Source organism: Equus quagga, chromosome 16 (assembly GCF_021613505.1).
Source record: "Equus quagga isolate Etosha38 chromosome 16, UCLA_HA_Equagga_1.0, whole genome shotgun sequence".
Lineage (NCBI taxonomy): Eukaryota > Metazoa > Chordata > Mammalia > Perissodactyla > Equidae > Equus > Equus quagga.
In genome coordinates this window covers 32,334,210-32,349,420 of record NC_060282.1, presented here as the reverse complement: position 1 = coordinate 32,349,420, position 15,211 = coordinate 32,334,210, and the positions used below count along the sequence as shown (strand labels likewise).

Genomic DNA, 15,211 nt, shown 5'->3' with positions numbered 1-15,211 from the left:
TCTGCCCTTTCTTTTTGTTCACCGTAGAAAGCTGCAAGGAAACATCTGTCATTATTTTTCTATACATAGCTAACTCAGCAAAACTTTCAGAATAAGCAACATCTCCCAGGGTGGTTGGGGGCATAACATGAGAATATTAGTTGAAGCACTTTGTAAATGATAAAGCCTTGCACCTGTGTAAGGCACTACTATCATTAGCATGACTTTAATGTAGTCGAATGGTGTCTACTGGAATAAGCAGTCTTATCATTAAGGAAAGGAATGGAAATTAATATCTATTAAACACCTACTTACAGCAGAGTGCCAGGAACTTTACTAGGACTTTTACGTAGGTTGTCTTATTTATTTAATAGCATTCATAGGGAATACTGCTGGAACTCTTAAAGGAGCCAAAATAAAGACTTTGTAGTACATACAAACGGAAATCCAGAGAGAAGATCAGACATCATAAATTTTCATTTGAGAATGAATCATATTGCAATTTATACCATTTCCCTCTAAAAACATTTTGGCTTGATCAGGTACTTTACTAGTCAATGAGTAGCTTATAATGGAGTTGTCAGAAGTTGGCAAAGGCCATCAATCCCTATTGCATGCAAAATCGTGGAATTATTACTGTTACATAGAGTGTCGTTAGGAACTGGTGGTACCATAAACTCCACTTACTTTAAAATCATTGTCAATTCATTACAATGTACTAACTCTGCACACAGTTTTCAAAGACTCGTATATCTTTTTAACTTACCCTAAGGCCGACTGATTTGGCATCCAGTAGTCCTTGGACTTGCAAGGATCTTTACCTACAGAGTTGACATTTTCTCTACCCAATGATTATGATCCCTACCCCCAAATAAAATACAGTATTATAATATGTGTATATCTCATGAGCTGCTATTGAAGGCTTGCATAAACCTGTGATGACAGGGGACAATAAAAGGGAAACATCTACCAAAATCTTCTCCAGGATTCTGAAGTTTAAGGACATGAGCAGAGAGTCAAACACAGGCAGGCTGTAGATGCTGCCACTTGCTTCCATAGGGCTAACAGGGAATGTGGATTAGGAGGTAGCCAGGGAGGAAGGAGAGAGTTGTTATGACTCTTATCCATTCATTCAATTACTAAGTGTTCAGCACTATAGCGAGTGTTGTGGTGGACTCTCTCCTTGTCCTAATAGGGAAAAAATACAGAAAGAAAGAAATACTATAAAAAAATGCAAAGTACTGTGTACTATATCATGACCATGCCATTGGAGGTTATGAGGGGAAAATATCAAATTTGTGTTTGGACAGTGAACTAGCAGCACTGAGATATCTCTAAAGGTACAAAACACCAGCCAGGTTAGTACCCAGCTTATCAAATCTACTCCCTGTCAGTGCTATTAGGACTAAATAAGAGAGATTTGTTAAAGGCTGCCATGCCATTGATTTACTTTATGATAAGGAACCGTACAGAAGTTAGATATTGAGCTCTGTTATCTCACTCCGTGATAGACTTTATAGGGTCAACCTAGTAACATATTATGCAGAGCGTGCTGGCACTGTTTCCAGAATATTCACTGAGCCAAGAGGAAGTCCACAGTCACAAGGCTGGTACAGTGGGTTTCCGTGTGCAGAAACAGAAACCTTTGAATCTCTCGCACTGCCACCAGGGGTCAGGGACCAGGCTAGAGGAGAGGGCACTCTCCCAGAGAGGAAGTGTTGTATTACCCGGGGAAGTCCATGAGACAAATTCCCCGTCTCTTCCTGAGAGCAGCATATTGCTGGCTGAGTAGGATTCGAAGGGAGGACCTCAGAAATGTTCTGCCCCCGTAAAGGTACGTGTAAGTGCTTTCAGCTTTAAACAAGTCGTTTTGGAAAGTCAGATAAGGCTGACTTTATGCTATATTTCAAAATCCAGATAAGCTATATGGATCTGTTGGCTGCTGCCTCCAGAGAGGGAATGTTTGTTTGGGGAGGTCGAGAGGAAGGTAAACCCTGTTGAAATACTAAATCTAAATATAGGATCTGAAAAAGACTTTTTGTGCATGTACATTATTTATATAGACTCATTTGCTGTAGATACTGTAGATGCTGCTACTAACTGTGATTCTCTGAGAAGGTGGTCTTAGAAATAGATTCAGATATAGTGATTTTCAGTCTGTTTTCATGTCCAGTGTCCACTTATAACGTCATTAGTGACTTTTTTCATTCATTCACAGGAAATCATTTGTCAATAAGGTTTCCACATTCCCTTACCTTGCCCTTAACTGAAAAATTGTGCATAACTAGGGTAATGATAGTGATTAAGTCACATGCTCATGCTTTTATCACCGTTGTCATCTGGGTTTCAAACACTGGTAATACGTTTCATTAGGCTGTCCTAAGCATCTTCTTAAATGTATTTGCTTTCCTTTAGCATTTTATTCCTTTAAGTTCTCTAGGCTCCAGAGAAATGAGGAGAGAAATAGATGGTAGGGTTTTGCCTTCTTTTAAAGTTTTGGTCAAACAACTCAAAATAACATTATTATTGATGGACCGACCTGTACTTTTAAATGGAAAGAATAAAGATATAAAATGATCTGAGGCATGTAAGTAACCTCTTTGATTTTTAATGGCATGCAGCAGATGGAATTCATTATTGACTTTTAAAAATGAAATTACTCTGCATTATTATTTATTTATAGTTTTTCCTTTCAAAAGAAGTAATTACCATTACTAGGTTAGTTTTTCCTCAATCACAAGCAGCTATGTGACGTCATCAGAATGTATAATATAGTTTACCACTTACTCATGAAACTTAATTATTTTGCAGGATATTATCGTTTTCAAATTAGTAATAAATTTATAAGCATATTGCACAGCAAAAAGGTTGAGTATCTTTTCTTTGTACTTGGGTAATTTTGAAAGCAATTATTTCACATTATAGGGCAATTTATTTATGAAAATTTCATTGCAGAAACAAAAATGTTTTTAATTGGAAATAAACAACCTAATTTCATTTTTCCAGTTCGGCACACAGATTTTGTGATGACATCCATAATACATGCAAGATGCCCAAGTAAAATATTTAGATGACTAGTTTCAGCACAAACAACTTTTTAATTTTAATCACAAATTCTAAAACTTTTAAGTTATCAAGGAGGTTGATAACCAGTCATAATAAAATTTAATTTCCAAGCAATGCCCAATGTTTAATCATTACGTTCAGTTCAAATCTGAGAGGTATTAAAATTGTCTAGTTTTCAGTCTTCACCATTTAAAATATATGCAAGAATGGAAAAATCTTCAGTATTAGACATGAAGCTATAGATGTTATAAAAAAATGCATGAAACCCTTTTTCAAAGCTTATGTTTCAAAGTATCATTTCACATACAGGACAGCAATTCTATTTTATATGATCAGGAGATCTGGAGGGGACAAGATTCAGACCACCGTTGAATTTCAGTGAAGCTCCTAGTCACATTGGATCCCTCCTTCCATTCTTCCTACCTCTCCTCTAAGCCATCCTCACCTCCCCCAGCTGCTTCCTCCTTTCTCCTCCTCTGTCTGCTCCTCCCTCTTATTCCTTCTGCCTTCCTGACATTTGCATATTCGGATATCTTTTTGCACAAGTAGATCTGTTTTCTTCACCAGTGGTCATCATTGTAAAACTGAAGGATAGCAATTAATATTTCATATGTAGCACTTAAGCTTCTTCACCTAGATTATGCATTTTGCTTCCTTGTATCCATCCATAGGCACTTAATAAATGCTTATTGATTGTCTAGTAAGGTTGTATTATGACTGATTTTGAGTATTTTTCATACCCTCCTCAGTTACCAGGACTATATTTCCTGGATTCTAAGATCAACTTTTTTTCACATTTTTACTTTTTAAAATCTGAAAGTATCTTATGACCAATGGTGTATCATAATTTAATTGGAAGGTTTTGTTTTCCTTTTTCCTCTCTTGGTGATGCATCTTATAATCAATGCTGTCTTAGAGTCAATGAAATATGGCAGTAAAAAAAATATAGATAAATCTGTTACTTGTATAACATGCTAAAGGCTGTGCATTTCACATTCAAACTTTGTGATCGTACTTTTTGTGTGTTATGTGGCTTATCCATAGCCAATTTTTGTCTCTCCTCACTGCCTTCCTCCACCCTGGTGCCCTGCATTGTGGTTCTACCCATTCTTGAACTGTCTTGACTGAAACACTCAGAGAATTTTATTAGTAATTTAATTACCAATATTTAACTGTAATGAAATGGAAAGAGGTTTTTAAACTAAACACTGGGTTCAAGTTATTGTTCTGCTCCTTAAAACTATGTGTACTTATTGATCCAATAATCCTTCTCAGAGCTTCAAATTATACATCTAGAGAATGGAAATAATATGAATGATTTCTTCATCACAGGATTTTTAGGGTAATTTGTAAAAAATATTGAACCAGTAAAAATATTGAATATGAAATGTATATGAGAGCAGTTTATAAACCATGAAGTACTGTTCAATTATAAATTTTAAGCATTAACATTAAATAAAACATTATTAGACAAGCTTATGTGTAAGTAGAGAGTTGGGGAGAGAAAAGAAGGAGAAATAGTATGATTTGTCCCAAACTAAAGAGTAGGTTCTACATTTTAATCATCATTGGAAATGATAGATGACCCATTAACTCACTGTCTGAATTTCAAGGAGAGCTGTGAAATCTATCTTCAGAGAACTTCCAACTATCAAAGTCCTAGCTATTTTGAATCCCAGTGCTGAACACATGCCAGCCTCTGAGAGCTTGTATCCTTTATTGAATTAGCAGAACCACAGCCCACAGAACCTCCTGGCATTAAAAATAGAAGAGGTTACTTAGATTCCCCAACTCCTTTCCTATCTTTGTTCCTTCTGTTTGAGAGACAAATCAATCTGTATAAAACAGTAAGGCTTTGGCTTTAGAAAAAAATAGCATAAGGATGTTTAACGGTGGATTTTGGAATCACTCTATGACAAAGAGTTTTGTCTAACTCCTCACTTTCAGAGGAAAACGTGGTGGGGGCAGGCAGAGTTGGGGAGTGGTTGCCAGTGATTAGTGTTCCTTCTGGATTTGTTTGTTTCAGTTGCTGGTTGAAGCAACCTAAGCTTACTTTATTGTCTATTTGTTGGGTCTCCAAGGTTGTTTATTTACCGGGTCCTGTTATACATAAGGACTTAAACTGAAATAGAATTTGCATACAAACATGCATATGAATGTTTTGATAGAGCCTTACCTCCCACAGAGAGAAAGTTATGGATATAAGCTAATGCCCACTGGAAAAAAAATGCTACAAGTCATAATAGTAATTATGGAAGGGCGCCACTCCCTAGTTCCAGATATTCTTGAAGGGGAAATGATACAAAATTAATTAAATCAATGGGATCATAGGAGCCAACCCCATAGCCTAGTGGTTAAGTTCGGCATGCTCTGCTTTGGCAGTCCAGGTTCCATTCCTGGGCATGGACCTACACCACTCATCAGTGGCCATGCTGTGGCAGTGACCCACATACAAAATAGAGGAAGTTTTGCACAGATGTTAACTCAGGGTGAATCTTCCTCAGAAAAAAACAAAGAGATCATAGTTATTTCCATAACCAGGACCCTTTTCTTGCCATAAAGAAGCCTTGAGGTATTTTCAGCTTAAAATTTCATCTTATAATTCACCAGTGAAAAATGAATTCCATAGAAGAACCTAGGTGCCATAGCATAGAAACCAAGAGCACTTTTTTAAAGAGAAAACTAGTTAGGGGTCCAGCCCCTGGCCGAGTGGTTAAGTTTGCAAGCTCTACTTTGGCGGCCCGGGTTTTGCTGGTTTGAATCCTGGGCACGGACACAGCACCACTCATCAGGCCATGCTGAGGCGGCGTCCCACATAGCACAACCAGAGGCACTCACAACTAGAATATACAACTATGTACTGGGGGGCTTTGGGAAGAAGAAGAAGAAGGAAAAAAAAGATTGGCAACAGATGTTAGCTCAGGTGCCAATCTTAAAAAAAAAACAAAACTAGTTAGGACATTTGTTTTGTGTGTATTTAAGCATTCTATAATATTTATCTTTTATTGCATTGTCTTTCATAGTTTCAAGAACATAAAATAACAGTAAAAAACTAATGTCGTTGCTCTTTCTTCAAAACACGAGATACTTCAATGTTACTTAAAATAGTACAGTTAAATGTAAATTCCATTACTATAGTGAGTGGAGAACACAAAGATTATTTTTTAAGAGGTAACATGTTTTGTGTTTATGTTGTTTTTGAGGATAGGGATACGTTCAAGAGGAAGGAATAAAGAAAAGAGAGAGGTGCTATACTGAAGGCAAGCGCAGGTGAAAAAGGAGAATCGAAGGGGAGAGAATTTAGTCAATACTTGAAAATCTTTTTTCTCTCCTATTCTTTATCTGCCAATGGAGAGTTTTTCAATATCTCATTCAGTCACATTATTTCCAAAGACCAAAAGTTGTAACTCTAACATGAACATTTTCACATTTAATACTATATTGGGGTTTTAGATTTTTTTCCATCTCATTTTATTAGTAGTAGCAGGAAACACATAGGGCTGACTTGGTATTAAGCACTATACTAAGTGCTTTACATATATTAACTCATTCATATGTTAATGCATTTTAGCATAATAATGCTAGTCATCCATGAAGCTATATTAGCATTTCAGTTCATGGAAGTACCATTTTTCTAGTTATTCAGGCTAGAAATATTGGTGTAATTCTAGACTCTTCTTTTTCCTCCCCCACTCTATCTCATCATCCCAGAGATCCTGTTGGCTCTATTCTCAAAATAAATCCAGAATCTGCCCAGCTCTTACACCTGCACTGCTTCCTCCTAGGTCCAGACACCACCATCTTCCAACTGCAATTTCAGTCCTGATCTCCCTGCTCTGCCCTTGCTTGCTACCCACTCCCTCACCCCTCCCTCACCACCAGTCAGCTTTCAGTGCAGCAGCGGGAGGAACGTGGTTAAAACACGAATCTCATTGTATCCCTCCTGTGCCCAGACCCCTTCAAGGGCTCCTGTCTCTCTCAGAGTAAAAGCCAAGCTGAAGTCCTCATGATGGCGCACAGGGCCCTACTGGATCGCCCACACACACCTATTGCCTACAGTTCCCGCCAACTCCCTCCTTATTCACTCCACTCCAACTATCCTGGCCTTTTTGCCATCCCTTGAACCCACAGGCATTCTGCTTTCTCAAGGCTTTCGCAATTACTGTTTCCTCTACCTTGAAGGCTCCTCCCATGCCACTCTCTCACTTCCTTCACTCTTTATTCTGAAACTGGCTTTTCACTGTGATGTTCCCTGGCTATCCTATCTAGAACTTCAAATCGCCCCAGCCCCTCAGTGGTTCATATCTCTCTTCTCTGCTTTTCTCCCTCTACTTATCACCAACACATACAGGTGTGTTTATATTTTTCTTGTGAACTGGAATGCAAACTTTACGGAGAAAGAATTTTTGTGGGGTTTTTTCCCCATACTCTATACCTCTTACAAAAAGCAGAGCCTGGGACGTAATAAGCCCTCAGTAAGTTTTTGTTGAATATATCCTCAGATCACCCCTATTCATTAGGTACAATTATTACTCCCGTTTTAAAAATGAGGAATTTAAAGCACAGAAAGATTAAGAAATTTGCCTAAAGTAAAACAAGCTAAGCAAGTGTTGGAGCCAAGATTCAACCTAAGACCCTGGCTCCAAAGTCTCTGTTGAAGCCACTCCACGGTGGCTCTCTGATTAAGGGACTGAGTAAATTAATTGGAAAAATAAACTGCATATAGAAGGATTTTCTTCAATATGCTTTCCCGCTAGATAAATGGAAAATGGAGAGTTGTCTGGCTCAGACAGCATAGTCAGACACAGCAAAGCCTTTCCTCCATCACTTTTTGAATTTTTTTCTAAGAAGAAATGATTGCTTTTTAATATACAAATTTTTTTTTTTAAAAAATGACCTTAATCCCACCCGCTATCCCATTATTTGAATTGTTGGCTTCATATAGTAAAAATAAAGTAACATACATGCAGTGGTAAAAGAGTTAACATTATGTAAAAACGTGAAATGAAAACATTTATTGAATGCCTACTATGTTCTATGATAAGTAAGCATACATTCAGTAATACAAGTAGAATTTAATAACAGAGGGAGACACTTATGCAGACAATTATAATTATGCATTTCTTTAAGTGCCACAGTGGGTTACATACAATTCTAAATTGAGATTTAGAAGAAGAAACACCAAATAGAGATCTGCTGACAGCTGAAAGCAGGGCCTCGGAGAGGGAGTGAGTCTCAGGGCAGGTATGTAAATAGTGGGTGGAAAGGTATTAAATGTCTTAAGAGTGAAGAAGCACTTTCTGAAGGAGGGGGTTGGAGAATGGCAACAATAAACGTGACATATCACAGTTTAGTTTTAGATGATGAGACTAAGTGAGAGAGAGTATTTTTAAATACCATTTCAGATGCTATAGAATAGGAACTATAGGCCAATCACTTATCTGAAGGATGTGTAAATACGTATTGAATTTAACTTGCAAAAGGGTATCATTACTTATCCAAATGCATCATATGGAAGATTGTCAATTTCATGTCTCCCAGCCTACCTCAATCTATTTTTTCATAGGGTTCAGGTTACAGGGTACTGACAAACAAGAACAAGAAATTCTATTCTCCAAACTGTTATTTTTGCTAACCTGTTAGGCAACTCCAACTTCCTGCACTTAATGGCAAAGCAAAAAACAGAGCCATTTATCCTGAGTCTGTTTAGTGTTTTTCATCCTCATGTGTGTTTACTTCTTCTGGAAAGTCAGGTTTCCAACTACTCATTTCTCTGATTTAACAAGGTCGCTATGAACTTCCTGACTGGCATCCAAAGTGTTGGCAGTCCAATCTAGCTTAGTGACAGACTGCTTGGTCACTCAGGACCTTTGTAAAGAGGAAACCGTGCCCTTACATCATGGAGATTCCATCCATAAACAAGTGAAAAAGAAATAAGATATTTAGAGACTAAATTTTAAAAAGAAAATAATGGACTAATATGATCACATGAGACCAGAGTTTGGGGGCAGTGATGCAATTAGCTTCGATAATGATGGGGGACATCTCTGAGAAGGTGTCATTAGAGTTGAAACCCATATGATGAGAAGCCACACAAGGATCCGGGAGAATAGCTAAACAAGTAGAGAGATAGTAAGTCAAAGATCAAGAGGTGAAAATAAATTTGATTTGTTCCAGGAACAAAAAGAATGTCAGTAGCACTGGACAGAATAGGCATAGTACAAGGTGAGGTCTCAGAGTTAGCCAGTGGCTTGATGTACAGTCATAATTAACCTACATTTAGGCCTACGAGCACTGGAACTGTTATTCTTCCCTAAGTCTGTCTCAGTTGTAAATCTACTACTATTTCTAATAAAGAATAACTTGAATTTGCTCTGCACTGCATAATTTATAAAAACCTTTAGCGTACATTCTCATTTTACTTAAAGTTCCATAAAATCCCCATGAAATAGGCAGGGCTAACATTATTTCCATTTTACAGATAAGGAAACCATAGTATATATATGTTACATAGCTTACTTAAAGAGGCCCACAAGGCACCCCCCCCAACACATTCTGATTACCCATGCTTCATCAAAATTGTCAAAAACTCAAAACTCTCTTATAGCCTAGATTTGAAATGAACTTGGAGCTTTGGTGTAACTAAGGGTTTGTCATTGCTGAAAAAAGGAAAACAGAAAATCGCTACAATGAATAAAAGAAAAGATAACCTCAGTTTGCTCTAGTGGCACATGAGTACAGAGCAAGACTCTACATCCTCTCTGTTTGGCCACATCATTCATTCTAGCAGATGGCTAGTTTCTGCATCATATGATGTTCCTTGTCAGATTAAGTTTTAAATAATTCACTCTGGAGCATGAATTTGAAGAGAACAGAACAGATTAGTCCAGGGAGAAATGCTGACAACCTGAACTGGGGCAATGATAGTTTAGGTCTGCTAGCCTCAGCCACCTTAGTCACCAAGGTATTTCTGAACTATATGGTCAATAATGTTTTCCTATCTTGGTGAAATGATGTCACATGTGACCCTTAAAAATTAAAAGAAATTAAGATCTTCTTCTGTTTTTCATATGCTTACTTCATTATAAGAAGATTTCAGATTATTTATTTTAGGAATTACAGTTAGATTTAATACATACCTTTTCTCTTCTATAGGCTTGAAATTTGCTCTTTTAATTTCATGTTTTCAAATACTAACCTATCTATAATTTTCAGGATTTAAAAAAATTCTTTTCTTTCGTGAAATACCATGTTGCTCTCTTCAAGGTTTTATTTGTTGTGCGTGTGTGTCTGTGTTTTGTAGAATATATTCTTAAAAGGAAAAAAAGGAAACAATTTAAAAAATGAAAAAACCATCTAGATGTATTAGAAATGTCTCAGGGTTGAAGCTATCAAGCTCACTTATTAGATGTAAGTCAGGGTTATGCAGTTAACCACATACTCTTCCTTTTCTAAAAAAAAAATTAAGTTATGATGTAGAGGTATGATACTGCCTTGGACTATTAACTAAGAAAACTCTTGAAACTCTTTTTACCTTTTGTAGCTTTTGATGATTAATTTAAGGTATATTTTTGGAAATCATTTTTTTTAAAAAACTAGTCTTTCTTGTTTCTTGTTTATTATATTTATATTTTCTGTTGTATTTCTACAAATGTCATTCTCTGTGTGACATGGCCTTGGTTGAAGTTTGGGTGACTTTCTCTTTTAATTCAATCCTTTTTTATATTTTTTAATTAATTTAATTACTTTTTCTTTGGCCTTGTGGCTTCTTGATACCTCCTCTGTCTGGATGATTAAATCTTGGTTGTCAATTTTTTTACTTTATTTATTCATTTATTATTTTATTTATTAATTTTTTTGCTGAGGAAGATTTGCTCTGAGCTAACATCCTGCCAATCTTCCTCCTTTTTGTATGTGAGCTGCCACCACAACATGGCCACTGATAGACAAGTGGTATAGGTCCACGCCCAGGAACTGAACCTGGGCCACCAAAGCAGAGCACGCTGAGCTTAACCACTAGGCCACAGAACTGGACCTCAATCCTTGCTCTTTTAAAGTATACATTTTACTATTGAGAATCTCCAGCAAACACAGTGGAAAAGGACTACTGTTTTATGGTGGAAACATTAAAGGCTGGGATAAGGAAAATTGGCTTTTTGAAATAGAAAAAGATGAAAGACTAGGTGTGTGGTGGTAAATCAAAGGTAAAATGAGATATTCTGTATTTGTGTTTTATGTCAACTCTATTGGTATGTATGAGTTATTACTCTTGAACTGATGTGGCAGATTCGTGATGATGACATCAACATCTGAAGATGACAAAAGTGATAAAGGTATCAAACTACCCAAATACTTTAGGGCGTCTGTTTTCTATTTCTCCCCTGCAGCCAAGAAACAATCATACTGATATTTAGTTCTTTCAATTCCAGTAGGGAGCTTAATTGCTGCCATTTCAGAGATGATTAAAACCTCATGCCAGTTAGTAAAAAGAAAACTGATCTGAAAAGACCGCCAGTGCTGGTGCAATTCATACCTGAAAGCATTAAGCATTCAGGCAAGTTCTAAAGCTTTTGCCATGAGAGGATGGAGGAAGAGGTGGAGGTTGGAGGCACAGAGGATCTGCCAGCCATCCCTTCTGAAGGTCTGTAGTGCTGCAGTTAGGATTGCCCATACCTGCTGTTACTCAGAGTGATTTACTGTGGGGATTTTCTAACTGGATTCCTGTCCTTTCTTATTTCTCCCTACCCTTCCACTCATTGTCCACAGTCATCTTAATGATCTTTTTGCAACATAGAACTGATTAGTTCTCTCTTTTAAAAATCCTCAAAGATTTCCCACTGCCTGCTACATGCAGTCTCAACTCTTTATCATGGTATACACAGTCTTTCATGGTATGGGACCTCTCTTCCTAGTATCTCCCACGCTCTATATCCTTTTCACGTGGACCTGATGTTAGGAATGCCTGTCCATTGGATTGTTGCAAGAGTTCAGTGAGGAAATGTATAAGAGTACTTAATAATAACTAGTATTTATTGAACCCTTGCCATCCTACCAGGTGCCAAGGACTGGGCTGGGCGCTTAGCTGTATTCTCTCCTTTGATCTTCACACAACCCCATGAGGTGTAGATACTTTTGTAATCTCCCTTATTTAAATAAAGAAACAGACTTTGAGAGGTCAGGCAACTTGCCCAAGGTCACACCTATAGACAGAAATAGAGTTGTAATTTTATCTGTCCAGTTCCAAAACTGATGCTTTTATAGACTTTACTGCTGCCTGGCACATTGCCTAGTGTACAATTCAGTTTGATTAAATATTCATTTAAATAAACCCATTACTATAAAACTTATAGTATCTGGAAAATGACCTTTTTTTCTTGCCTCCATTGCCCACCAAGGTTAACTGATATACCACTTCTTCTGCTCTTTCTAGATGCCCAGACTCCTCTACACTGTCCTTTTTCATCTTCACACTCACCACACTGTAGTGGAATAACTTGTTTAAAAATCGAACGCCGCTGATCTCTTGGCAGTTCCTCAGGTGCAGGCACCATATCCTCACTGTCTTTGTATCCTCAGAGCTTAGCATAATGTGCAGCACTCAACAATGGTGGAACAAATAAAGGAGTGAAGCAAGCTCTGAAGAGAATTTTCAAATATGTAGGCCTTTCCCCTTTCTCCTAAATGAGGAATTCTTCCTTCCCTTTAATGTGCAACTACACTAACCCTCCAAATAACACTCAATCAGATCATGAGGAAAGAGCAAATCAGACTTATAGAGGTGGGAGGGGGTGAAGAAAAGACAAAATCACCCTCTTTTTCTTCATTTTTCTTTTCCCTCCCTAAAACCTATTTTTCTACCAAATGAGAAAGAGACAAAGTTGAAGGAAAGAAGATAATATTTAGAAATAGTGAAATAAAATTTAAATTCTCTTAAAAAAAATACTGCTTATGCCTCATGATTTGTTGGCTAAAACCAGTGTTAGGTTTTTTTCCTCCTGATCCTTTTTACATTTTCCAGACAGTTATGCCAACGTTCACAGCATTTCTCAGAGGTTAGTGAATTAGGAAACACTCCTAAATTCTAACATCTGAGGACTTAAGGGAGATCAACTGATAGGCACATGGTCACTGAGTGAGTCAGTGCAAGTCCCAGGAATAGAGCTTGAATCTTCTGACTACAAGTCCAAGGTTCTAGTGTGCAATTACTGTCATGTCTCCTGAAGAATTTGGTAAAAATAGAGGATCGTACAGTTGCCAAGTAAATCATTGCCACGACTAGCGCTCATGTTTTATTTTTCCATATTTAATAGAATAATGATTTTAAACTCATAAATGCATTTGTCCTCTTGGTTAATATGTAATATTATGTCAAGAATACCAACACAGAAATATTTCCAGAATTTATATTATCCCCTAAAATACAGAGAGCCCACATATATCAGCACAAAAGCACTTCTTAAATTATAAAATAAATCAAATAAGTATCCATTAACTATTATTACTCTGTATGAAGAAGAGAGCAAACATTATTTTTAATAAACTGCTTTCTTTTTTTTTTTTTTAACTTGTGTGGCAGGATCCTCCATCCCTGAGTGAGATTCAACAACAGTAAGGTCTAAAGCAGATTTGGTACCCTGGGGAAAATAATAGTAATGTAAAACAAAGTAACAGTCAATATAATCTAATTACAGTATGACATATCTACAAATTATAATCCCATGTTTTAAGAGAATGAAACACCTGCCTCTGTCTATGAATTTGTAGTTGAGCCTTAAAGCCTCACCATTTGACCTCCTTTGCCTCCTCTTTGCATAGGGAAATTGTGGCTTAGCTTTCTCTGCAGAGATGAGAGTCAGCTAACATCTGGGTTTAGGCCCTTGTACTGCTGCCTGCCAGGTGTGCAGCAGTAGACAAGTCATTGAATCTCCTTCACCGTTTGTTTCTTCATCTGTAACACAGGGATAATGTTACTCTCCTTCCCCACAAGGTTGTTGCAAAGATTAGTGACGTATGTGCAGACATGGGCTGAAATCAGAATCTTGGAACTGAAAAGGACCTTCCAAATATCGAATCTATCTCACCATTTTTTGGCTAAGAAAACTGAGGCACAGGAACAGTAAATGCTGTGCCCAAGACCATTTAGCTAGTGAGCCATCCATCTGAGGCTAGAAACCAAGTCTTTTAGTGAGTATGCTTTGTTTTTGTTTTACTAGATAGGCACAACAGAGCAGATACATACACGTAAGGAATATAAAGACTAGGATAGAATGATCTGAAAGAGAAAGTAGGTTTTTTACACCAAGTGACATGACAGCAGATAAGAAAAGAGGAAGGTACAAGGAAGAATATTTATTAGAGGGTTTATAGCATGGCAAACATACATTAAAAAGTGAAAAACTTTTAATTACCCAGATTTGTATTAAATAGTTAAAATATCTGCTAAAGCTATTTCTAAATGTATAGAATTGTGAAAACTCATTCCTTACTTTCCTTGTTTCTAGCACTCTTCTTATTCTAGGACTTAGCAGCTCTTAACAGTGAGCACCAAGCCCCTGCTTAGTGCTGCATTGCCGCCTGTGCTGGCTGGGGGTGGAGGGTGCAATGAGGAATTTAAGGGGCTGAGCTGGGGAGAAAGAGGTGCGAGAGGAGTTGCTGCTTCAATTAGATGAGGAGGACCACTGGAACCCCTCACTCACAAATGACTATTCCGTGCTTTCTCATCTTAGAGGTTCAACTGGATTCACAAGTTTCTCTTACAAAATGCAAATGCCTTCTTAAAATGATATTTACATCCCCGTAAATTACTTCAGTGATAATAATTCTACATTTCTCCTCTCATCACATCAGCTTTGATTGGTGATAGGGAGGTAGAAGGAAGTGTAACTGAGAGCTTAAAGCACTTAGGAAAGTAGGCCTAGATAGGAGTTGAATAGTAGACGCCAAAGGGTATTGAGTGCCAGGAGGCAAAAGCAGCTCATTAAAAAACAAAAAAAAGATTGGTGAGAAATGCCAAAAACAGCCTTTTGGCTACTTTTCTTTTTTTGCTTAGGGCTATAGAGGTAACCAATTAAAATCCAAGATGTGATACTACCCATATTTCCATGTGTGCTAGGAATAAGAACAAGTCAAATTTACAGTCTGGAATTAGTAGACACCATCCTCTAGA

At 37.3% G+C, this 15,211-nt stretch overlaps 1 protein-coding gene across 5 annotated transcripts in view; it reads left to right on the top strand.

The window, feature by feature from the left end:
* The window catches only part of OXR1 (oxidation resistance 1), a 449,619-nt gene that overhangs the window by 326,674 nt on the left and 107,734 nt on the right, over nucleotides 1–15,211 (top strand). Inside the window, exon 1 of one of the 5 annotated variants that reach the window (XM_046642008.1) lies at nucleotides 1,763–1,813. The exons of the other annotated variants lie outside the window; for them this stretch is intronic. Within the exon in view, the coding sequence (XP_046497964.1) occupies nucleotides 1,795–1,813 (19 nt within the window). The 5' untranslated portion in view covers nucleotides 1,763–1,794. Of the gene's footprint in view, nucleotides 1–1,762; nucleotides 1,814–15,211 lie in introns of those variants that run through there. 5 annotated transcript variants of the gene reach the window in all.